The 27,179-nt window shown below is 41.1% G+C and overlaps 1 protein-coding gene across 1 annotated transcript in view; it reads right to left on the reverse strand.

Moving 5' to 3' along the window:
• Positions 1-1,193: 1,193 nt before the first annotated feature.
• The window catches only part of large1 (LARGE xylosyl- and glucuronyltransferase 1), a 203,605-nt gene continuing 177,619 nt past the window's right edge, over positions 1,194-27,179 (reverse strand). The window contains exons 9-15 of the mRNA XM_070992582.1: positions 18,521-18,646; positions 15,436-15,591; positions 11,604-11,767; positions 9,075-9,353; positions 8,789-8,935; positions 5,936-6,131; positions 1,194-4,976 (exon numbers count right to left, since the gene is read on the reverse strand). Of these exons, the coding sequence (XP_070848683.1) occupies positions 4,779-4,976; positions 5,936-6,131; positions 8,789-8,935; positions 9,075-9,353; positions 11,604-11,767; positions 15,436-15,591; positions 18,521-18,646 (1,266 nt within the window). The 3' untranslated portion in view covers positions 1,194-4,778. The remainder of the gene's footprint in view (positions 4,977-5,935; positions 6,132-8,788; positions 8,936-9,074; positions 9,354-11,603; positions 11,768-15,435; positions 15,592-18,520; positions 18,647-27,179) is intronic.

Consider the following 27,179-nt stretch of genomic DNA (forward strand, 5'->3'; position numbering starts at 1 on the left):
ACTAAAACTTTTAATAGCCTATCTGATAAGACAAATGGTGTTGTGGGACCTTCATTAAAGGGAGGTAAGGGATGGCTCTACCGGGGACAGCCAGACTCCAGGGAGCTGATAAACTGGGTGTTCTGCTCTCTCTGTCCTCATTTCATTTACAGTTGGGCCAAGCCACAGCCTCTTCAGCCTCAAATATCCCAACAGCAGGACTACAGGATAAAGATCATACTGTATAAACTTGGCAGAGAAAGTAAAATGGTAAATAAAAAAAATCATCAAAAAGTAGCACAAAGGTTCACTTATAGTGACCACCATGAGAAGAATACATTTAAAACAGTTAAGTTTTCTTTTAAGTCCCTCTCCTCTTACCTGGCATCACTTTACTCCAATTACATTTATTCATTTGACAGATGACACTTTTTTGAAAGTTCAGTCAGGAAAACTATTCTTTTCCATGCTTAAGCTTGTAGCTTATATTGCATATGATCCTGCATTCAGTGCTCTCACACATACTCACTCATAATTTCTTTGTCGTCATTGTCTGGGGCTGTCAATTGAGATATCAGCTGTTCTCATCAGGTGGTTACATCTATCCCATAGCACAGTGACACATCTTCATTGTGAGCCTATCATCTCGCTGCTGTTAAAAATATGATTACCTCTCTGTCTTAGTTCTTCCCTCCCCATTACCGTCCAGTCTTCAGAGATAAGAGTGTCTAATAAGACACTCTTATCTCCGAAGAGAGACTAAATCATGTCATCTGTCATAATAAACAATTATCTTAACTTCAGTCACTTGTTTCTCCTGATTGAAATGCTTTTGTCCTGCTTTTTCAAAGGAGTCCTTCATATAATGTATTCTAAATTTTAAGGACTTTCTTCTCTTTCAAAGTCTACTCCCCCAGTTTGAAACACAGGGTTTCTGTTTCTGGAGCCAGTGCTAGATAATGACTATATCACTGACTATATCATGACATAATCAGGGTTAATTTCTCAGACAGCCAGCGAAACAACTGCTTTTTATTTCCTGAGTAGTACTCTCTTTGATGAATAAACTTTAAACTCTTGGGAATACACAAAGGTGAAATACTGTCCTATGTATGTGTGCGGTGTAACAGTGAGTGCTCTCTTTTAACTTTGGGTTCACAAGGCTAAACTGATATTCATGAAAACAGCAACGAAAAAACAAAGTGACAGCAGTGTTTGACTCTTTGCTTTTATTCAGGTAGCAGCATCACTCAGCACTGTCCTACTTACTCACTGCAACGCCTCCCAACTCTGCAAAGCCACACACACTCAGAACAGATTCAAATTTCACACATATGAACACACGCATGCAGTCATACACGTAAACGTGCGCGCACAACATAAATGCATACGCACGCATAGAAACATGCGCATGCACACATATGCGCGCGCGCGCACACACACACACACACACACACACACACACACACACACACACACACACACACACACACACACACACACACACACACACAGGTGTTCTTCTGCACAGCTATCCTCATTAGGACATTGCATTTACTTCCATTCATTGCAGACAGCCAAACCCAAACCCTAACCCTAGTCTACCATTAACCTAACCTCAAGTGACACCTTACTGATAACCTTAACAAGGTACGTAGAAATGACCTTTTGCCTCATTTGGACTGTGCTTTCCTCATGAGGACTACTGGTCCCAACAAGGTCAGTGTTTATGCTGTAAAAGGTCCCCAATAGGGGACAAAAAGGCATCCACACACACTTCAGCATACTGAACATACATGTACAATCAGACACACAGTGTATGCACACACACATGTGCACACACAATCACAAGCATGACTGCAGAGAGAGAGAGACAGAGAGAAAGACAGAGAGAGCGCAACAGAGAGAGATACAACCAGAATGAAATTTCAGCTATCATGAACCTCATCACAGTTTAACAGACCTTTACTGAGATGACCAGCCTCCACACAAACTGTATCTACTGTATCTTTGGGCCTGGACAGAAATCTGAGGAGAAACTTAAAAATAATAAAAATGCCCCCTATACTTTGAAATTAGTTCTCAACTGGTGTACTCAAAAATTCCTAAACTGTTTTTTTTTCACCAGCCACAACATTCTTTTCAGTAATAGATCACTGTGTGTCAGTTTAATTCCCGTCCATTCTAAGACATTCAGTAAAATGTTGCCGAAATATTCTTTTTTAAGTCAAGGAATGCATAACATTAAACATGGTCAGTCATGAATGCAGAATGCATCATTATTGCGAAGAGATAAATTGTCAGTTGTCTGGCAATAACATGAATATATGTCGTTGCAGATTTTGTCAACGCAATACTGTCACAACTGTGCAAGACGCAGTCAAGAAACTTTACAGGCGAGCAGTTGAGATCAAAGATGAAGGCAGCGTTCGAAGATAGATGAGGTCTGACTACTGAGTACTCATATAATAACGTTGTAATGAGCACTGAGTACTCATTGGTTAGAACGCCAACGTGTTGACAGGTGCTGTAGCCAGTGTGATCCCTTTGCTAGATGGTCTCTAGTTTATTGATTATGTGTCTTGAACTTCATGCCAAGTGTCAAGAGTTGTGTGACTGAAGTGAACTGAAATCTGATTGTTCAAAACACTTTATTAGATGCATTCTAGTCATATTTTGAAAAGGTGCAAATGCACCTGTCTCTCTCTCTCTTTCTTTTCCCCCCCAACTAACTCAGCAAGCAATCTGTGGAAGTGCACTCTCCAGGGTCTCTCACCTGGGATAACAGCAGCTGAAGAAACACTCAACTTTCTATATTTCCTTCCAGCCCATTAAAGTAACAGGAAGAAAGCAACTCCAGCAATTTCAACACAAATGATCATAAAAATGGTGGCGTCAGCTGTTGTGTTGCTGTAATGGTTACCTGATCCCTGATATGTGGATGATGTGGCATGAGTGAGACAGCCCATAAAAATTATAAAACTTTTTTTTTGCTTGTCCATAAATGCAATTCATCAATGAGTTTATATTGATTAAGAATTGTTGTTAGCTAACTAAAATTTACTGTTGTAACTGAACCACTAACATGTCGAAGTTCTTCTGCTGTTTTTGTCCATTTTCCATTAATGATTTTGATCCAACTTTAGTTTTAATTTGATGTCATGCAGATACTCAACAGCGAGATTTGGATGTTTTTTTTATCATATGGCTTCAGTATAATATAGTGACTATCAGTCTGTGTGTCCTGTCTAAACTTGATAAGTGGGCATAGAAAGGCAGCTAAACAAACTAGGCAGAATACTCACACACACACACACACACACACACACACACACACACACACACACACACACACACACACACACACATTTGTGGTAATACAAACAGGAGGACACACGCTACAGCAGTGTTGCTGAATGCCACTGTAAAGTTGTCAAACTAGAGGCCAGAGTAAGAAAGAAAGACAGAAAAAGTGAGAGGAAGAAACAGTGTCTGTGACACTGCTGACGGCAAGTGGTTGATTTTTACAGAGTTTCTCTTTCCAGTCCTCTTCAGGCCCTCCTGACGGTGTGTGGGGGAGACACCAGCTCTCCCTGCTTCCCCTGTCTGGACAATAAACACACGGATAAATAAAAGTGGTTGTTGGAAGGAAAGGTAAACGGTAAGCTCAGTAAGTGGTGCTTCACCTCAATGTGCTGCTTAATGTGATGGGTTGGCAGCTTCACAAACCGTCTGGACTTCGACAGGTGTGTGTGTAGACCACACTCGCATAAATTTAAAATGAACAAAAAAGCACACTGAACCAGCTGCTGGTACTATACTGTGGTTGTAAGAAAACACTGGAAACATTCTCTAGCAGCACATTTAGGCTGATGTGGAGATACCCTGAATATCAACTGCATAGACGACCTCCAGCCGTCCTTGCACTCAACTTCCCTTGTCATATGAGGAGCAGGATTTATTCTGGTCTGTATCACTTATTAAACAAATTAAGCAGCAGCAGATGGTCGGATGGCTGCTGGCTGGCTGCTCACCTCAATATCTGAGTGTGTTAGTCGTCACAATGAGATTTTCAAAATCTGTGTGGACATGTTTACTGCTCTGTCATTTCTTTCGGCCTGGTGACAATTTGCATTTGAGTTGGGGTGGGCTGTCAGTCAAACTGCCGCTGCTCTTAGTTGGCACTTGGAAGGTGTGCAAACAGAATTTAAGCCCACAATGTTTCACATCTTCTGCTCTCCTTAAGCCTTTTGTTAAGCACTGTCCTGGAGGAGCACACGCAGTCCCCCTTTTCATCTACCTGCATGTACACACAGACAGACAGACAGACAGACAGACAGACAGACAGACAGACAGACAGACAGACACGCACGCACGCACGCATACACACACTAACTATGTAACTATGTTACAGCCAACAGTTCTGTCACTGGTCTTACAAATATGGCAAGGCATTGAATGTCTGCTTTCCTTTGCCTGCTGTCCATCAGATTTCAGGGCCCACACAGCCAGGACCAAGACGTAGCAGTCACTCATGCTGTAAAAGACGAACTTTGACATCTTGGCAAAAGAGATCTCCAACTGGATTATCCCTTCCATCCACAGCAGAGGACAGAGAATGGATATAAAGACTCTTGCAGTCCCACACTGAGGGTTTAACGTTCAAAATCTTAAGGACTCAAGTCTAAAAGTATCCTGATGGCCCTACATGGGCTGTCCATTTCCTGTGCCCCCTCCTCCCCAGCCAACGGAGTGTGTCAATAGTACAGGACAGGGGGTGTGAGGGTCTGCAGTGGTGGCTAGCTGTTATTCTCAGCTGTCATGTATTTTAGGGCGGCAAAGCCATAGCGTCGTGACATGTTCTGCTGGAACTCCTCCTTCAGGGTCTTGAGGCAGACACGGTACTGCTTGTTGGAGCGAAACTTGGTGATGTCGAAGCTGGGTGCATGAGGCATGTGGATCATGTAGGCATTGGGCAGAACCACAAACTCGTACTCCTGTAGAGAGAGGACAGGAAGAACTTTCAGTCTGGACGGCTTAGGACTGCAACCTCACGTCTTTATTACATCACTTCAACCCGTGAACTCAACATCTGATATATTATCTGCCCATCCAGCAAATACAGAGCAACATTATCATTCATTAGGAGTCATCATTGTGTCCATGTCTTCTGTCAGAGACCATGTGGAGCCTCGCTATATCTGGCTATATCTCTAGTTTGTCTGCATTCTACCATGACAACAGTTTGTAATAAATCGTTGAATGAATGAATTTAAAGTTATATCTTAATTCTACATTGTAACTAACTTATATGGCAAAACCTGATTTTACACATTGCAGCATCATGGCTCTGGGCAGGTAGTGTACAGTGTGCTTATATGAGATTTTCACAGGAAATATTAGCCTGCTGCTGCAAGTTTGTGGATAGAAAACCAAAACAATGTTTTCTGTGGGGTTCATCTCTATGAATGCCACCTTTCATATAACAATATTATACAAATGGGATCCTTTGTTAAGATAATAAAATATTATTTGGTGCAGCTTTAGTGATAAGATTACAGCTGATTTATTATTATAAGTTAACTTAATTGTGTAACCTGCAGAAATTGGGAACCAATACTTCAAGCAATCACACATTTCACTGAATAGGTCAGTGCAAAGACATATACTGAGTACTTCAACCAAACCTGACCTAAGACAACTTAATTAAGTATTGATAATAGAGTGAAATCATGATTAGATGCATGGTGGTGTGTCTATATGGGTATTTGCTGTACAGCTGTACAACAGTAATGAATGTGCATTGCACAGAATTGATTTCATAACTTAAAAACACTATAGATTATAGTGGTATTCAAGGATGCTTTTCTCATGAACTACAGACACCATAAAGTATGGAAAAGAAGTATGCTGATAGTTTGGTGGTATACAACTAGAGGAAATGGAGATAAGTTACCTGTGCATCCAATTCCATGATGTGAGCCACCTTGTTCCAGCCAAACCCCACAAAGCGACGGTCATACTCAGGACTGTCCCTCCTCACCATGACATAGGGTTCAAAGTCGGCTTCCCACTGCACCCTATAGGGTGTAGTGGCTGTCCGCCATTTGGCAAAGTTAGTTGGTGCGTGGCCTTTAGTCCACACATGGTACCTGGCAGTAAAAGAAAGAAAAGGGTTTCTCAGAGTGTGAACTATGCTCCTACATCTAGTCTTCCTGAGTGGAAGTAAGATTAATAGTGTCAAAAATATTGGCATTTTGATTAGAAACCTCTGTCTGTCTGTATCGTAGAAGGTCTTAAAAGTCTAGACTTTCTTTTTATGTGTTTGTATAACTCACACTGTAGACCGAATCATTTTTGATGGAAAAAGTTGTGCTGTCAATGGCCAAGATAACAGAGGTATTTACCGACTGCAAATTCCAGATGGGTGAAGCCCAGTGAGCTTGACTGAAGGAGGTGTGACCTCCTCTAAGGGCTGCACACAGGAGAAAAAATAAACACCCCTATTCTCCAACAAACACAGAAATCTTCCTGTCATGTTGCTGCCTTTCCACAGCACGTGGTGTGAGAGGGTCTGTCTGTGTTCACTGTTATTGTGATAATAATGGCAATAAAAAAACACACTACAGTAAAATTGATATTAAAGGGGAAAAAAGAAAAAGAAACCAAAAATAGGCGACCTTTCAGAGTTGAAGCTTGGAATGTTTTCAGAAAAACCAGAATCTTTACTGTTAATTATGGATGCAAATTTTTGTATTAAATCCTGATCCTAGCTGTGTATAACTGATGAAATGAAAAAGTTGGAGCAAAGCACAGACACAGTTCCTCTCCCTTCTCCGTGTGGTCTTTTTGCTCAGAGCTGTCACTTGAACACCAAGTGTAAGTCTCATAAGTGTTACGCAAATTGATAAATGATGTGTATTATAGTTGGCAGCATGTGTGCATTGTGTGCCTACATGAATGTGTAACCTGTTTAGAAAACAAACAGATCATTTATTAGTTATTATTGTAAACACAATGTGGCTGGAATAGGGGATGGAGCACTTAAGTTTGTCGTTTACTCTTTATAATGTGTGCCATGGTGATTTTTTGATACTACTACTACTAACACTACTACTACTACTACTACTACTAATAATAATAATAACTTTTATTTTTACATCACCATTCATTTAAGTGTTATTTAGCGTGGCATTAAAAACAAAAACACAATAGAAAAAATACAAAAAAATAGATGAGTTCATGAAAATATAATAAAAGATCCAGTAAAAAGACAGAGGAATAACAGTAGTCAAAGTGGTTGTAGAAAGAGATAAAAACGTACTGCATTAACTCAGACCTGTCAACCCTTCTCCTGTATTCCACCCTTCTCTCCTACTGTCCTCTCATCTAAATATTTTCTCTTAAATATCCTGTATTTTTAATCTTTCTAAACAGAAAAAACAGGTTATCTGTAACATTGACAGGAGGCCTAACCGTGGGTCCTCTAGTAGCGCAGGTGGCAGTATATTGAATAGTAGGGTAAGAAGTAAGAAGCCATTAAGAAGAAGAAAAAAGAGGATGAATGTCAGTGGGATGGAGAAACTGACAGGTATGAATGCCTTAATAAGTAGATCTTCAGGTGATTACATATCTAATGCTAACTGGGTGTTCCACATTCTTGGAACACTCTAATAGCTAAAGGCAATTTCCCCATTCATTTTGTCCCATCCCATCCCATTTTCTCCCGCATGATCCGGGGCTGGGTCACGGGGGGAGCAGTCTGAACAGGGATGCCCAAATTTCCCTCTCCCCAGCCACTTCCCCTAGCTCTTCCGGGGGGATCCCGAGGCATTCCCAGGCCAGCCGAGTGACATAGTCACTCCAACGTGTCCTGGGTCTTCCTCAGGGCCTCCTCCCGGTGGGACATGCCTGGAGCACCTCCCTAGGGAGGCGTCCAGGGGGCATCCAATAGAGATGCCTGAGCCACCTCAGCTGACTCCTCTCAATGTGGAGGAGCAGCGACTCTACTCTGAGCTCCTCCCGGGTGACAGAGCTCCTCACCCTATCTCTAAGGGAGCGCCCCGCCACCCTGCGGAGGAAACTCATTTCAGCTGCTTGTATCCGGGACCTCGTTCTTTCTGTCATGACCCAAAGTTCATGACCATAGGTGAGGGTAGGAACGTAGATTGACCGGTAAATCGAGAGCTTTGCCTTTCGGCTCAGCTCCTTCTTCACCATGACAGACCAGTACAGGGACCGCATTACTGTAGCCGCTGCACCAATCCGCATGTCAATCTCACGCTCCATCCTTCCTTCACTCGTGAACAGGATTCATTTTGTGCTCCTTTATTTTAGGAACAGCAAATATCAGCATCAGAGGACCTAAGGGCTGTTGTTGATTGATAATGACTTAAAAGGTATGTGATAAGAAAGTGCTATATCATTAAGCGCTATGTTATCTATATTTGTAAAATCTGTTTTGTAAAAAAAAAAAAAAGTCAACGATTTTACGGTATATTCCAATGTAGCTGTCCATCATTTTAACTGCTTCTTATCTTTTCTCTATTTTCTTTGATTTTTGTGTTTGATCTATTGTCTGCTTAATACAGGCGCCTCTCTTCAGTGTGCTCCAGAGGATTAAGCAAAGATCTGAGTTAATGAATGGGAAAAAAAAACAAAAAACAAAAAAAAAACCCAGATGGATCAATATTATCGGTGTACACAAACTCAACCACAGACAGGAAACTGAAAAGAGCTGCTGTCGTGTTTTGTTGAATGAAAACCTTAAGACTCTTAAGCATTACTGCCTATAGAAACAGTGAATAACCTGAAAGTGAAGAGTGTGCCCATGTCCAGCTGAGAGAGCAGCTCAGCCTTGGACTTTGGGTAAGACAGACGATATCGCAGTGTCTCAAAAGCTGGAACCACCAGAGCTTTCTTGCTGTTGGCCATGTCCAGCTGCACAACTGACTTCCTACAAAACACACAAATTAGATTGAATAACATAACGTATGTTACTACAATATATATGTGATAGCTCATTTAAAATGCAGAGGTGTCAGTAACACTGCCAACTTAGCAGGTTTCCATATGATTTCTCTTTCTCCTATTACCTGAGGTACTCATAGAGGCCATACATGGGCAGGAAGTCAATGTCTGATAGGAACATGTAGGGTGTGTTGACCTGCCGCATGGCCACATTCCGCAGCAGGTTGACTGGGTAGAACTGTCCCTCTTTGTAGACGATGTGGTAACCAACATTCCCACGGCTCATCAGCACCTCTGAGCCCTGAGCGTAGCGCAGGAACTGCTGGGCCTCAGCATCAGAGAGGTACAAGGCTAGGCTGATGGGACCTTCCCAGTGCTTACAGATGGCCTCCAACATCTGGAGCCTGCAGAGGGCAGGACACAGGGGTGGTGAAATCACGAAAGCCTTTATTAGTCCCCTGGAGGGGAAATTTCATTTCAGTTACATCCCGTCCAAGAAACATGAAAAGAGCAATGACACATAACATGGGGAGTACAGGAACAGGAGAACTGTGGGTCTGCACAATCCAGCGATCGACGCCCCGTTTACTTAGATAAGAAAAAGGAGAACAAGAGGGAGGAAGAGGCAAAAAAAGCAAATCCCACACAAGCAAGCACACAAGCAACATAATAAGACATTACAACCAAACTCAAAGACTTGCACATGCGGGAGCGGGTGAGGGTTTTTGGGGGGGGTAGGTTTCGCAGCACAGACACAGAGGGGGCATGCATTCAGCCACATTACGACGCCTCGCAGCAACCCTCCGTGCTATACTACGACAAGGAAAGGAGGGGGGAGGGAGCCACGAAGGCGTTGAGTTTGAGGGGTGTGTGTGTGTTATATGTGTCTTTGTGTGTGTGTATGTGTAAGCCCATGTACATCATCTCTGCTCAGTGCCAACCCATTGTCTCTTCCGTCTGATGACTGATGACGAAGACACAGCCGTAGCCATGGAGACGACCTCGGAGAGTTCTGATCCAGAAACAAAGTTCACGGGAGTAGAGGATGTTTGGGGGAGGAGATAGGGCCAGAGCATCCTCTCTGCATAACATCCAGGAGAGTGGAGAGATACCGACCTTGAGAAGGCCGGTTATCTTGGGGAGCCAATGAAGATAACAATTTGTTTAGGTTAGGCCAACACTGCAATATTCGTCTGCCTTGAGTCTTTCTGAGTCTCCCGGTGGCTGTAATTCAAATATATCCAAACTCGGTGGTCAATTTGATCCAAGCCGAGCTAACAACTTCTCCAAGTTGGAATCCACCCTGTGAAGGAGTTCAGAATTCGCATCCAGCTTGCAATTTTGATCAAGAATCGCATCCAGTTTGCGACCGATCTCACTTATTGCTTGAGTCTGAGTGTTGACAGCCCAGCACATTCCCTCAACCATGATGGGCAGCCTCTCGGTAGCCAAGTGTCCTGCCATCAACTTCCGAACTTTGCGATAAATCAGGAAGCTGCTAACTCCAGACAGCAGAAAGCCTGTTATCATAAATCCAAATGTGTAGACATCTTCAACATCCTCAATGCAAAGGATCGACAGGCACACGATCCTCCACCTCTCCCAGGAGTCCATCGTGTATCCGGCTGCAAACGTTCCATCAGGGCAGGAGGGCTCACCTTGACCCAGTCTCTTTGTTAAGAAAATTTGGTCGATTGCATTGAGAGACCAGCTAATCAAATCCATGATTTTGGGTTTTCGGAGAGAATGCAGAGAGAGGCTCCAATAGATCAGACACAGACAGCACAAGACAAAGAGCAGCAGCAGGGCAGATAAGGGCAGGGAGGGAGAAAGAGAAAAAGCGTCTGCCTTCGTTGAGAGCCAGAAGAGGCATGCAAAAGATAACTACTTGTCTGACCAAGATAACTACTACATATTAACTTGTCTCAACAAGACATGACAAACCATACACCCCAGCCTATCCACATGTAATATGAACAAAGGATATTAACTTGTGCAAACAAGATAATGATTGTGGGAATGTGATAATAACTTATATTCCATGCCAATTTTAGTTACCTGACAATTTTAGATACACTATACTACAGGCACACTGTGGTCTGCATTATAAAGGTAATGAACACCAAGCCCTAACCAACATCTGCGCATAAACAGTCCAATAGTAAAAAGCCTTTTGAATGCACATCCTGTGTAATGTAGGGTTGCCATATTACATGAAACCTCTTGTACACGATGAAAGTAACAACACAAAACAGAGTAGTGTTTGTTGGCAGATAAAACAGCATAGTTTTAAGCTCTGTGATTTGATGTTTCTTTCCAAAAGCGAGCTCTCTGCCTAAGTTTCATGTTCATATAAGCTTTGGATGTGCTCTAAGTTTCTTTCATGTAAAATTATCTGTGTAGAAAGTGTGTGGAAGTTTTCTTTTGGAACCTTGGGTTAGCTCTAAATAACCCTTTCCACTTTACTACTGTACAGAATGTACAAAGCACCTGAAGCCCTGCCCACTTTCACACTTAACTACACCTGTGTAACAGGTGCAAAACAAAGGTTTTTCAGACAGCTTCCCAATTACATGCAGGTGAGTACTGATACACTTTTACAACAGATAACCTTTTTGGCTGAATTTTTTTTTACTGTGGTTGAAGAACAGTACCTGTCCATAGACAGCTGGGCGACTAGAGTGACGTCAGTGTTGTCAGAGTTGGGTTCATACTCATAGTGGAGAAAGTAGAGGTGTGTTCGGTGGACAGTGAATCGCTCTCGACGAAACTCATAGCAAGGATCATCTTCATCCAACTCTGATAGAGTCTTCTGGAGCTGCAGGTGGACAGTAGAAGGACACCAACAGTGAGGTATTTTATGGACTAGAAAGATAACCACTGAATTTGATGCTGTCAGCTTTGTTTGCTGCTTCAGAGTCTGTGGAGCTCCAGTGACTTTCTGTCAGCAAAATATGCTTCTGCACCATGATCAAAATAGGGCTAAGACGAACAGATTGTGAATCATTTCACATAAAGAAAACTGCATTTACACAGTGCTTTCATACAAACCATTTTACAAACTGCGTCTCATTTACCGATTCACATACAGACTCAAACACAGCCGAGAGCAAGCTACCATGCAAGTTCAGTGTCTTGCTCACATGTGGTCAGGAGGGGACAGGTATTGGACCACAGACCATGCGTTTAATGGATGACCAACTCTACCTGCAGAACCTTCCTTCCAGGGAAGGTGCTTATTATATTTGTCTATATGAAGCTGCATTCACTGGTTGTTTGTTACATTGTGAGTGTTTTAAGCCTTCAATCTGTTCACTGCAGAAGCTGCCACAGAGGAAGAAAAGTTTGTGTATGAGATGAAATTACATTTAAAGACATTAAAGTAACTACTTGGAAAGGTTAGGAAACAATTGTGGTTTGGGTTAGAAGCTACCGTTTTGATAAAGCTTATAGTTAGGGCTGGCTCAGGCTTGTCCTGGACCAGCCCCTAGTTACGCTGCTATAGGATTAGACTGTCAGGGGACCTCCAAAGATACACCAAGCTCCTCTGTCTTTCGCTCCCTCTCCATCTGCACGCTTTCATGTCCTACCACGGCGTGTTACTAACTTAGCTCCTTCCCCGGAGTCTCTGTGCTTTGTCGTCTCGCAGGTTCCCACAGACAGTGGCTGAATCTGGATTGTGGATTACAGCTACGTCTCCTGCCATGGCCCTGCCTGACATCCACTGCAACTGCTACTACTGTTATTAGATCCACTGTCATTGTTACTCTGTCTGTCTGTCTGTCTGTCTGTCTGTCTGTCTGTCTGTCTCTCTCTCTCTCTCTCTCTCTGTCTCTCTCACTCCCTCACTCTCTCTCTGACTGCATTTCTGTCTGTCTGTCTGTCTGTCTGTCTGTCTGTCTGTCTGTCTGTCTGTCTGTCTGTCTGTCTCTCTGACTGCATTTCTGTCTGTCTCTCTCTGTCTGTCTCACTCTCTCTCTCTTGCTCTCCCTCTGACACAACCGGTCGAGGCAGATGGCTGCCCGCCCAGAGCCTGGTTCTGCCCGAGGTTTCTGCTTGTTAAAAGGAAGTTTTTCCTCGCCACTGTCGACAAGTACTTGCTCATGAGGGAACTGTTGGGTCTCTGTAGATAAAAGAGCTTGGCCTGTACCAGCTCTATATGGAAAGTGTCCTGAGACAACTTTTGTTGTGATTTGGCGCTATACAAATAGAATTGAATTGAAAAAATTGAATTGAATTAAGTTTGCCCATGATTTGTATCGGTTGCGGATTTGTTTGGTCATTTTCCCTTGATTTTTGTGCTTCTACCATGGGTAACTAGGCCTTGTTTCTTTTTTGTCTGCTTTAATTATGTTTATTGTTAATGTATGATCAGGAGTCTGCAAAAGGTGTTTTATTTTGAAAATTTACCGGATTCTCTACATTGTTCCTGTGTCTGACTTCCTGTCTGGCTCAATCTGCCTCTGTGTGCATTCTCCGCAGATTGAGCGTAGATCTGGGACGCTTCTGAAATGGAAACGCTATGCACCCAGTGGAAATGAACACATTGACTAGAATGGCAGGATCAGCTCTGTCATACATGTGCCCAACCTTATTTAACCTGGTGACAATTAGGGGTAAAGGACCCTTTGTAGTTATGGTTTAAAGAAAAAGAAGCAATCTTACATTTGCCAACTTTGCACCAAGCTGTTTTAACTTAAGACAAATAAAATACAGTTTTCCAATTAATTCTCCCTGATTAGCTTTTGTCAACATTCTGATGAGACATGACAAACAAACAGTAAAACAGGATTTGCTGAGAACAAAGCTGGAGACTTCTGTACAATGTGTACATACTGTAAAATTGATGTCTTTATAGAGAATATCAACCAGTATGAATGAATATCAGTATTCTAACTTCAGGTATATGTCCACACAGTTATTTGTTACCACAGGACTTAGTGTGGTGTTGTTCTTCTTTGAACAACACTATTAATGGAGTTCCATTGAGTGACTGGGCTGCAGTGTCACTGATGCCCTGTGGCCCTACCAGGGCCTGGTCTGCCATGTGCTGCTGGAGCCAATCCCTCAGTTACTTCATTAGACTAATCATCATTTTAATGGCATTTAAATTGCTCTTCAAACACGAAAAAAACTGAGTAAGCAAACAATTTCCTGAGTTAAGGACACATTAGAATTGAGTGCTGGCAAAAAAGGCTCTGGCACACCATGATGGAAAATTCTAATGTGATTAACTGACCACACAGCTGACACTTAAATAATTCTACAGCCCCATAGTGACTGGTCCTATAAAAAGAAATCCTGACCATGGTGACCTTCAGCAGGTTAGAAGGTGAAGAGGTGTGAGGCTTCAACTGTGAGGCTGGCATGATCAGCAGAAGGTAAACAGAAACCATTTAGAAGTTTCCTTTAAGTGTATTCAAGAAATTATGAGCTATTTATAAAGTGTTTATTGAAAAAAAGGGGAATCTAATTATTAAAGAAATTTCAAATACATCCCGTGGATTACAGGATTCATTTGGGATTCCTGCAGGATGGAAGTCAGTTTTACCGTTCATCATTGGACTGGGTCACGGCAGGAAGAAGTCCCATCCCAGTCAACAAATGAAAAGGCAACAGGAGAAGGTAGGTCTATCTATCTATCTATCTATCTATCTATCTATCTATCTATCTATCTATCTATCTATCTATCTATCTATCTAGATAGATATAAATACACACACACACACACACACACACACACACACACACACACACACACACACACACATGTATATATATTCCATTCTACAATTAATAAACAATGTTATCTAAAAAAAAAAAATTCAGGACAAAATGCCAGGCATAGTTAAAAAATTTAATGCACCATCTGGCAAGCATGCTACGTGACAATCAAATGCACCGAAGATGTTTTATTAGATGCACGCTGGGTTTCGCTAAATGCTAAAATGCTCACGGTGGATTCTCCAGCAGTGACTTCTACATTTGCTACAAAGCTAAGGGACTTCATCCTTCCTCATTAAGCTAACTGTTGACATCAGGGCTCGGTGACATGATGTGACGCTGTTCCACTAGTATTGTTGGATTGACACTGAATGCAAATGTAACATGATAAAAGTGTACTCAGAGTACATTTGAACTGACTTATTTTTTTGCACAAGTACATGTACAATAAAATAAATGACAACAAAAGATAAAGTTTCTTGTATGCTCCATCTCTATCTAAGAGTAATCTGAAAAGAATCTCAAATCAAAATCATTCCATTGCCTTAACAAACAACTTACTTAAAAAAAACACAAAATAAAACTCCACCACACTGAAATGAGATGGGATGGGCGTCATTCTTCTGGGATTGCTAAAATGTCCACTGAGTGAAAGGTTTTCTGACCTACTACAGCTGACTTAACACTAATTTACTACCACTTTTCATATCTTTAGCACTAAATAGAAACCACTGGCAGAATTACAAATGCAGTTCCACTTACGTTCTCACTGTTGTGGTCGGCCTCGCTGGGACAGCCAAATAGTTCACGCCGCAGCAGGTTGCCATCGTACTCCAGAAAGGTTAGATAGAGATTCCGGAAAAACTCCACATGCTTGTTCTTAACTCGCAGTTTCTTTGGAGAATTCCAGTGGATCACCTGGATCACAGACAGCCGTAACAGCAGTTATCAGGGTCTATTATTGTCATGCTCAGATAGTTCTATTGTAATATACAGACCAGTAAACCAGATGCATTCCATCATTTGGTCCAGATGCTTTGTTCAATTCATAATGAATGGTGTGCTTTTATTCAAGTTTTTATCTCTTTTCATTACTTTTGATATATATATATATTTTTTTTCAAATAATGCTATAATGAAAGTCTATGGGCTGAATGCCAATTGCCTACTCAAAAGGAAATTTCACTTACTTCCTCATACTGTACCTTTAGCAGCATCTTTACGAGGCACCATATGTAATAAGCATTACCGTAACATTTATGATAAACCAACAAAAACAAGGAAAATAAAATAGAGTAAAAATGAATTTTAAGAGCAGGATAACATCCATCAGGTAAAAAACACTTATGAGAAAAAAGATTTCTTTTGAAAGTGTCAACAAACAAGTCTTGGTCCTAAAGACAAGAGTTTTTGAAGCCTGACCTCAGAAACAATCGAGAGCAGTGGGAAGTAACAGGCGCATACTGTATGTCTTCATCATGTCAGACAGATAAGAGAGGGCAAAGCCATTGAGTGATTTTCTCTCTCAGCTTTTGTTCAAAGAACTAGGATCTCAGTTTTGTCTTGATTTAGATTTAAGAAGTTCTGAGTCATCCATAGTCAGAGATGCATGCAATCAAATTATTAAAATATTATTTTGAGTTTACAGGGAGATATACAGTTGTGTATAATCTGCATAATTATGTAAATTGATGTTGATTTCAAATAATATTGCAGAGTGGTAACGTGCTGACTAAATGGTATTGAGCTCATGCTAAATTTGCCAATTGGCCATTTCTGTGTGTCTTGGTGTTTTTCCACTCCTATAAAATTAACCTAAAATGCCTATTCAAGGCATATTCAAAGTAAACTAAATAAAATGTTCTTTAACTGTTTGTACATGCATGGTTTTTAGTATCTTTTGATGGGCCCCAGCAGGCAGAATCTAATAGAAGTTTGAACAGAATGAAGTAGAAGGTTTTTATTTCTGCCTAAAAAAATATATATAAATATTTTTTTTTAACAAAAAATGCCTGCAGATGACTGTACCTGGGCCTTATTAGCTGGAAAACACAATGGGATCACAGCATGAAACCTACCCTATTATACTTGACTAGATAAATATTCAATCAATATTGCATCCATATTTATATTTTGGATATATATACTCATATTTAGGCTATATATCTTTCTATCATCCAGAATCGCACTGAATTCTATGACTTGGTTGTAAATTACCCACTGAAGCGACATAACCTTATTTTCGGAATTTCATTGGCTATACGAGCCAGTTGCAATCGATTGTGCAGATGATTGGTGCTTCGATCTTCATACGAAAGAAGAGACCGAGGCCCTTCTTTTCAACGTGGACTCTCGTTGGCTATTGTTGGCTGTAGAGATGAGATGGAAGATGTTAATTGTGAAGTGTCAATCGTAAGGTCAGAGTGCAGTAGTCATCTTGAGACCAATATGTTGCCTACGCTTACATGCTTATTTCAGTGAAAACGGAGAAAACGTGGAGGATTAGCATGCCTGCTGGCTAATTTGAAACTTTCCGTTGAATATTATAGTGTTTTGGACTAAATATTTTATGGGATTGGATCATCTGGACTTTTGCCAATGTAACCAGACCGAGTATACTGATTGTTGCATTACTATGAGACTTCATTGCTGAGTAACCTCAGATTTACAACTGTTTGTTTGTTGGTGTTGATTATACCTCTTGTGATTGTATCATGGTTTGCATTAATAGAATCACAATCTTAGCTTTTCAACAATGTATGGCATGATCATAAACGTAGCAGTTGTACACATAAACAAGCACAGTATTTAATGCTCTAATGGCTCTCTAACATTTAGCCAACATTTAGCCAACTTTTGGACAAAGGCTTTGATTTGATTACTTCATTACACCTTGCAATTTCTACAGTAGTCGAACTGTGGAATCAAGCTTTAAAATCTGATCTAGGTATTTAAATGCAAGAAAACAAAACAAAACAAAAGACCAAAAAGCATCATATGTGGATGTTTAATGGGCCATTCCACAACAGATGCAGCCTGAAAAGAACTGAAACAAACTAAACAAAAACAACTGCTGATATGCTTTTCTAAACAGCTTCCACCGACTGACATAAATCTAGTGCTGTATATTGTGTTAATGGTCCCCTAGGATAGTTTGTTCTCTATAAGACAATTTTCTGCATTAAATGTGATTTTTCTACAATAATTAGTTGTATGACTTGGCTTTTGGTTTGCTCTCATTGACAGACTGTCAATTGTCTGCTCATTTATCGACAACATCATGCATCATCTTAATATTTTTATATCAACTCAAGGCATCCTAATTTATGCGAGCAGCAATGATATTAGGTGAGATACTGACAAAACCATTACTGAAACACCTACAGGCATTGTTGAACATAATTTGTGTTAGAGCTTTGAAGTGTTTAAAAAATCTGTATAGATGGCTGCCCAATCACCGCTATTTAAGGTACATTTTCTCATTAAAAAAACAACTGAAATAGGAAGCCTGCGTTGTCGGATGAATGGCCACAAAGCTTCAGCAACAATATCCTTCAAGTTATACATTTTGTATGTCCACACATAAGTCATACGTCTACTTGATGTGTCATAGTCCATCTACTAGGAACCACCGACAGGCTAGGACAACTCTGTACATATCCTGAAACCTGGATAATTCTTTTATATGCTTAACAAAATATGTGATGCTTTTACTCTGCTTTAAGTAAAACCAAATGTCTGTCACTTTGAGCGTGGGGCTGGCTTGAGTCTCTTGATTAATGCAGGTCATGCCTTGTATGTCTGAAGCAACTGTGGTGTGTGGACAGAGGGGACAGCACGGTCTCACCTTGAGGTCTGACACATCTTTGTAGCACTTCTCAGAGCGGGTGTGGTCAGACAGCTGGACATTCCAGAAGCAGGGCAGCTGGTGTACCAGGAACGGGTTTTGTTTGATCACAGCATTGAAGATGTCCTGCAGACAGACATAGACACATACCAGTAATTTTACCTTGCAGATCATTGTAAAACACATATTATTCAAACTCAAAATAACAAAATAAAACGCACCAACACCATATTTGTTTGTTCATCCACTGTTGCAACAATCACCAACTCTGGATTTGTTGAAACAAACCCTACTTCAGTTAGATATAGTATATATATAATTAAATATGACATTGTGGCTCTACACACTGATTTCCACCCACTGCCTCTCTGATGCCAGAGCCTCCCTCTCACTCATCTTCTGATATTTTCACATCTAATTTAGTGAATTAAGGGTTCATTTTGATCAAACCTCCTTTGCAGCCAACTAAATAATGAGTAGTTGGATGCCTGTAACTGTTTTTTCCTGTTGCCTTTTGTGGATACTTCTAATGTTACTGTAGTGTGAAATCAGCTAGTCTTAGCTTTGTGGTTAAATGGATTGCTGTTGGTGTGTATGTTGCTGCTGTATCTGCTGTACTTGATAGACATTACCTGAAGGTAACTATATAGTTACATGTGAAAAAGAAATGGTGAAACTGCTGCAATTCATTTCCTTGGCAACATTGTGTGACTTTGATCACCAACCATAAGCTAGCTTGCTCATACACTGTTGAAAAGCTGTCACGATAGTGGACCACTGATCAGTGAGTCTTAGGCTAATACATATTAGATTCCTTGAACATGTACAGTGGTGAAGTTTTTATTTAGAATCAGTTATTCACTGTAGAAGTGTGCAGCTAAACTCGGAAGATATAAAACACTGTCAGAGCTGTGAGCTATGGTGCCTGCCTGTATGGTGGGTGGCTGTGGCCAAAGTATCCTTGGGCAAGATACTAAACCCCAAAACTGCCCTCAATACTTTGCCATCGGTGTGTGAATTGCTCAGGCCACTACACTGGCTCAGGACTGAAGTAGGTGACCAGTCAGAGCAGACTGGGCTTTGGTCTGGGCCAAGAAGAGACAGGAGCCAAAACAGATAATTTCAGACAGAAGGCGATACAGAGGTGCTGCAGGAATGTACAGTATAAGAGGAATTATGTTTTTTAACATTGAAGCATGTATAGCGATTCTAGCAGACCTGAACCTGAAAATGAGCACAATTAGTACCTTTAAGTCTGACCCTGCACATTGAATGGATGGTAAATTAAAGACCAATTTAACAAGGGCAGTAAAACAGTGCATGTCAGAACCACATATTTACTAGTGCTGTAAACCAATTAACATATTTAATCTCGATTAATCTCATGAATGTCATAGTTAACTCGTGATTAATTGCAAATTAATTGCACATTTTCCATCCATCCATTATCTATACCGCCTATCCCTTTCGGGGTTGCGGGGGGTTGGAGCCTATCCCAGCTACAATGGGCGAGAGGCGGGGTACACCCTGAACCGGTCGCCAGCCGATTGCAGGGCCACATACAAGGACAAACAAACATTCACACTCACACTCACACCTACGGACAATTTAGAGTCATCAATCAACCTAATGAGCATGTTTTTGGTCTGTGGGAGGAAGCCGGAGTGCCCGGAGAGAACCCACGCATGCACGGGAAGAACATGCGTTCTTCATGCGAACATGCACGCGCACTACCTGCTGCGCCACCGTGCAGCCCTTGCACATTTTCATCTATTCTAAATGTCCCTTGAATCATCATTTTAATACTGTTATCAACATGGAAAAGTGCATAGGCTTGCTTTGTGCAAATGTTTTTTAATCGAAAACAATAACCTGTAGTGTCATATTTCACACTAACATTCTCAGCAGTCATTCACATTTGAATGAATCACATCTCACACAATTCAACACTGTCAATAAACATGACAAAAAATAAATACTTGGTTGCAAAAAAGCCCCTTCAACAACCCTTTCTATGGGATCAAAACAGGGTGATAGTGATAGAAGTGCACATCACTGTAAACTAGGACTCAGGCTATCGTGCATTTAAACCATGGCTTAAACTTTCCTTTCTTAAGTTTCCTTTTAACATAATAGCATCCATGTGCCTCTGTTGAAAGCCAGATAACTTTGGACTTTCCATTCAGAATCTGGTTCGCATCCATTTCGGTGTTGTGTGCTTGACATCCACACAAACAGGCAGCCTACTCCTTTACAGCTAGCGAGCAGGAAACACCAAACACGTGCATGGAGCATGCCTATTGTTTTGTTTCCGGTTGACAACTGGATCCTGTAGTTGTTCTTATGTTACTAGCAGTGGCCACAGCTGTGAAAAAACTACAAGTTCACTGGGTCAAAAGGAACGTTAATCTTGCGATAAAAAAAAAAAAATGACACCGTTAAAACTGATTTGCGTTTTTTTGACAGCACTAATATTTACATAAACACATTTTTAACAAATGCCATCTCAAATTACCTCACAGCATGTTGAACATACTTTGTTGTGTCTTTCATACTTTCTATGCATTTCATACTTAACATTTTTTAAAATATTGTTTTAACATTGTATGTGCTCCTTTTTCAAACAGCAAATGAACAAATGAAAATGTACACTTTGCCAAAAGTGGCAAAATGCACACTTGAGCCAAAGTGCAGCCTGAGCAGATGATGATGAGATGAGTTCCACCATTGTGGAGGCAGGACAGCAAACAGTCAGCAGAAGCTGGGCCTACCATGTAGTGAGGGTGTGACTGATTGACAGTAGCAGAGCATAGTGGACAGCCTGGGGTGTATGGTAAGACAAGCCTGAGCCATTTACAGTACAGTTGGCAAGTAGCACTGTCTTGAATTGAATTCCAGCAGCCACCAGTAGCCAGTGCAGGGTGCAAAAGAATGGTATGGTGTGTAACAACTTGGGTAGGTTGAAGACCAACTGGACCATTGCATTCTGGATAAGCTGCAGAAGTCAGACGTCACACACAGGCACACTAGCCAGGAGTGGCAGTTTAGGTGTGAGATAACAAGAGCTTGGACCAGAACCTGTGCCATCTCCTGGGTGAGGGACGGACGTATCCTTCTGATGTTGTGAAGAATGAGTCTGCAAGAGCGGGTTGTTGCAGCAATGCTGGCAGCGAAGGACAGCTGGTCTTCCCGTGTCAAACCCAGGTTGCTTTCAGTCCAATGTGGGGACACCACAGAGTTCTCAATGGAGAGGCCATGGACAGTGGATGCCTTCCTTGGAAGACTCTGTCTTGTCCAGGTAGAATAAAAGTAGATAAAAATAAAAATAGAATATGAATAGAGCTGAAAAGTATTTGGAAGGGGACGGGCTAAACCACCATTGACTGTAAGTTTGAACAGGGAAACCAGAAAAATTAGATGCACTGAGGTTTCAGGACATTCCATCTCACAGATATAATGAAGACATGTTAATGATTCGAAAAGCTGTGATGTTATATTTGTAAACATACACATTTTACTTTACTTTTCTGTGTAACTAGCTTTTAAATTTGTTAAATAATCAAAACTGTCTGATAGCATCATGGAAATATTCAATGTTTTGTGCATTCAAATAGATGCAAATATTCTTTGTAAACTTTAGGATCTTCATTAGAATTTAAAACACATTTCTATGGATTTGAGTTTGGTTGTATTATGCAATTTTACTGTAATTTTTAAGAGGTTACTAAGATACCTTTAGATGCATTCATAATCTTATCATCACCAATAAAAACCGACGAGGGTTAGGATGTATGTGCAATCATACTCATAAAGATGAATACTACAAATTGCTTTGAGGAAATGTACTTTCATCTGAGACACTTATTTTGACGTTGAGATCGCTGTAGGTTCCCAAGGCAAGTGTCTTAGTGACAGACTGCAGTTTCCTAATGAGACACATAAAAACTCTATAGCCACATAATTAATGCCGCAATAAAGAGGGCTGACAGTCGATTGGAGCTTATACAGCAGAAGGCAGATGGAATACTCAAACGATTTCCGAAGCCCTGTTCTTTTTCCAAACTGCATACCTTGTGGGACTTTACTTAATGAAGGTTTAATTAAAATCTCATAAACACATCCCTCATCTAGATGAGCTCTGAATAGCACTGAGATAACGGCGAGACCCCTCACCAAGGTCTCAGTGTCTGCCCGTACTCTGCCCGTAGATATAGAACAGGGCATGGTTTAATAGACCTATTTATGACCTTCAGGATACAAGTACACTCAAGTAGGATGAAAAAAGTGTCATGCCTGAAATCAAACAATTGTTAATGTTTGAAAAGTAAATAGAGTGTTCTGGTGTACTCTGAGATGGTAAACGATATATGTAGATATACGTTGCCTGTAAAACTGTTTCTGTTTCAGTGCAACACACACTGACCGCATCATGAAGGGTAATGTCAGCTTACATCTATAGCTGGTAATCACATTCATATTGGAAGTTGCTAAAGATGACCATTTATCTCCATCGCCAATATTCAGTGTCAATGCAGGATGAAGTGTGTCCTCTATGTAGTGAAGCAGGTATTGTTGAAAGGAAGACGTGTTAAAAGACCCTTAGATCACTGCATAATACAGGTAGTCCCAACCGGGGTGCAAACTAGGGGGGAGCCAGGGGCAGCTTGATTTGCAAACTTTTTGGGGGTGGGTCAAATATTAGCTATGTGTGACCCGCCATGAGAAAACCAGCAACAAGTCGGCCTGGCACAAGTTGTGTAAACAAAGAAAAATCCATCCATCCATTATCTATACCGCCTATCCCTTTCGGGGTTGCGGGGGGCTGGAGCCTATCCCAGCTACAATGGGCGAGAGGCGGGGTACACCCTGAACCGGTTGCCAGCCGATTGCAGGGCCACATGCAAGGACAAACAAACATTCACACTCACACTCACACCTATGGACAATGTAGAGTCATCAATTAACCTAACGAGCATGTTTTTGGTCTGTGGGAGGAAGCCGGAGTACCCGTAGAGAACCCACGCATGCACAGGAAGAACATGCAAACTTCACACAGAAAGGCCCTGCCTGACCCGGGGATCGAACCGGCAACCTTCTTGCTGTGAGGCACGCGCACTACCTGCTGTGCCACCGTGCAGCCAAAGAAAAATCAATTTAAAAAAAAAAAAAAATTGTGATTTTCGTTTTTTTGCAGAATATGTAAATTGAAATCATGAAGAAGCCACTCCATGTTTCAAATAAGTATTGGGGGCCTTAAAACCATAAATGTTGTCTCTGAATTTGGGTTGTTTTAGAGGAAATTCTTGGTCCTAGTTGGGGGTGTGGCGATTCAACAGTAAATTAGCATACTGGCTTTCTTTGGCTATTCACATGCTTCTGTTCTTTTTCGACCAATCAGCTGCTCATTAAAAGGGAACCACATGGCTACTTATGCAGCTTCTGGTTATGCTAACAAGGATCTCACTTCTGATTCTGAACCCGAACAGAAGATGAAACTGAAGAAATCAACGCGAGCGACTGCATTACACTGGAGAACATCCCTAATCTACAGTTGACCTTAGCTGAAGATGAAGACGACGAAGAATACGACGAAGAGTAGTAGTAGTGATGGTGGCGCGTGCGGATGCAGTGGCTCCTCTCTGTCCCGATAATGTGGTGTCTACATGTTTGTCTTTGTCGGTGTGTTCAAATGATTTTATGTTTTTGTTGCGCTTGTCTGTCCCAATGCGCACATACGGCCATGGGACTCTTTTTGACATCGGCAACACAGCAATCTGCAAATTAAACCTGGCACACGCTAAGGAGTTACCTGACCTCAGCCTACTCCGGCTGCCCATTTTGAAACTGACCCCCACTACTGCAGCACAACCGCAGAGGAAGTGCCGCAGGTGGTGTGAGAGGAGGAGGAAGCGGGGAAAGCACGGGGGAATCCGGGCAAGGCTAGCGGCGAATCCATACAAGCCAGCTATACCATCTATTGTACTCACCGATGTACGCTCCCTGGACAACAAACTGGACTATATACTAGGGTTGTCCCGATCTGTTCACGTGATCGGAAATCGGGGACGATCGCGTGACTGCAGACTGATTGGATCGGACATTATGTCCCAATCAGGTATCGGATAAATAATATATATACATATGTATATTTATAGTTATTTTTAATCACATTTACAATATATGGGCTAGTGATCAAAAATAAATGAGAATAAAATAGCATTTATTAACTACCAACGTCTACAGGCCAGGTCTGTGTCTGTGACAGACGCCACTGAATAGCGCATGCGTGGAACACGGCAGCATGCAGCAGCTTGTTTTGAAGCTTGAGATCTTGAGAGGTAGGAAGTACAAAGCTGCTTTTAACACCACAAACTTGATATAACACCTGAATACACTGCACTGCAGTTTACAATACACTGCACTGAGAATACGAGTTAGGAGTGCAGTTCCAAAAAGGCAAGGCAAGGCAAATTTATTTGTATAGCACAATTCATACACTAGGCAATTCAAAGTGCTTTACAGAAGCATAAAAATACATTAAAATCACACATTTCAAAGAAAGAAAAAAAGAGAGTAGAAGAGAATAGAAAAATAAAAATAAAATACAATTAAAGGAAAATTAAAAACAGAAGCCAGTAAAAGACAATAATTTAGCATTTAGAATGATTAAAACCATTGAGCAAATACATTTATTTTAAGTAAAAAAAAAAGCACAATACTGGCCTTAGGCTACTTGATTTTAAGTTAAGCAGCTATTTGTTTTAATACTAGACTATTGAGTCTTTATACCATGGTCTGGGTGAATACTCGATTCTGATTGGCTGCAGGGTGTCCGTTAAAAAGTGTTGTGGACACCTATAAAAAAGTTCCGGTCAAATAGCCTGATTGTTCTAAATTATTGCGCTGGCTCAAACGCTAGTCGGTAACCGTGGCAACAGAAACTCAGAACATATGTTAATATACGTTGTTTCACAGTTCGTTCACAAGACAGGAGAGGACACACACAAGCAGTAAGAGGTGCACTTGCCCTCTGAAATGATACTTTGTATCACATAACATAACGTTAAGCAATCATCTCACTTCCCTCCACTGATTAGGCCTAATATAACAGCTGCGGCTGACCGAGCTGCAGGTTCTGTGGCCAAAGCCGGTTACCTTGGCAACGCGTCACAACGAGAGATATTAAATAGTCCACTCAGCCGCTTCTTGTGAAAAACTTACGATTTTAATGGAAAAAACATTAACATATTAATAATTGATTTAATATTTATTTCTTTCGTAAGTGACCATGGTATAAGCGGGATAATGCCCTTCGAGGTGTCCATTATCAGAAATGAAAGCGAAGTCCATTCATTCGCGTCGGACGCTTTGCGTTGGACAGTTCACGACTCTGCGTCGTCCATTCATTTCTAATAATGGACACCTCGTCGGCCATTATCCCTTACTTCCTACCCTTAATTCCTAATGTGAAGAAAATTTTATTTTATTTCTGTGTTCTGTTCTGACTTGTGACTGTAATTCAAGCTACCTCAGAAGTTTACAATACACTGCACTGCATGCACAATTGTGCATAAGTGTTACATGTTAATATAAGAGTCATTGGTAAAAAAATAAATAAATAAAAAAATAAAAAAATAAGGGACATCCTGGATCTTATTCTTTGCTCTTAGTTCGCTTCATAATGTTTTATAGAAGTATCAGATTGGGACTTGGTATTGGCAGATACTCAAAATCAAATGACTCGGACTCGGGGGCAAAAAAACGTGACCGGGACATCCCTAATACATATACCTCCTGAGATCGACCCAGCAGACTGTGACAGAGTGCTGTGTTTTCGTTTTTATGGAAACATGGCTCAATAACAGCATACCAGACTCTGCCATCCAGCTGGACCGGCTAACATGCTACCGAGCAGACAGAGCCCTCATTGAAGGAGGTAAGACCTGCGGTGCTGTGGTGATTTGTAGACACTGTTCACCCTTCGTGGAGTTAATGATCATCAAGTGCCGGCCTCTGTTAATGTCCTATACATATAGCAGCATTGACATTAAAGTTGACTTGACTTGACTTATTCAGCTAATTCAGCAACAGACTGATCCATCCCACTGCACCACAGAGTGACAGAATTAATTTTATTTTATTTAACATTAGAAATAAGTATCTACATTTGCTCCTTCTAACTCCTAAGTACCTTTCTTGCTTTTCATTTTTATTCAGGGGCTTTTTGTAACAGAAGAATTTCCATTTCCATTTGATAACCATTGTTCAAACTACTTCAATAGTTTCTGTCCTGCGGGCTAACAGATACCAGATGTCACTGATAGCTAGACCAGTAGGGGGTTGGATTTATGTAAATGAGATGCAATGAGCAGCGCTGTGTTACCTGGCTCCCCCGGTAGGTGAGAATCTTTCAGGCTGGATTTCTCAAAAAACTAGTTTGAGGAGTGCCTACATTCAAATGGCCACATCTTCCTCAAATACTTTCAGATTTCCATGTGTTAGACATCATTGGAAAGCTTAGAAACTACCCTTTCATAATCTGTAAATAACTCAAAATGTCCCCGGGGAGCTGCTGGTCACATATGCTATTTTTTGCCATGCATTTCTATCTTTCTGTATCATCACTGATCATGTGTTTAATTAGGCTATTATTGAAGCA

The sequence above is a fragment of the Chaetodon trifascialis genome, chromosome 22, assembly GCF_039877785.1.
Source record: "Chaetodon trifascialis isolate fChaTrf1 chromosome 22, fChaTrf1.hap1, whole genome shotgun sequence".
NCBI lineage: Eukaryota > Metazoa > Chordata > Actinopteri > Chaetodontiformes > Chaetodontidae > Chaetodon > Chaetodon trifascialis.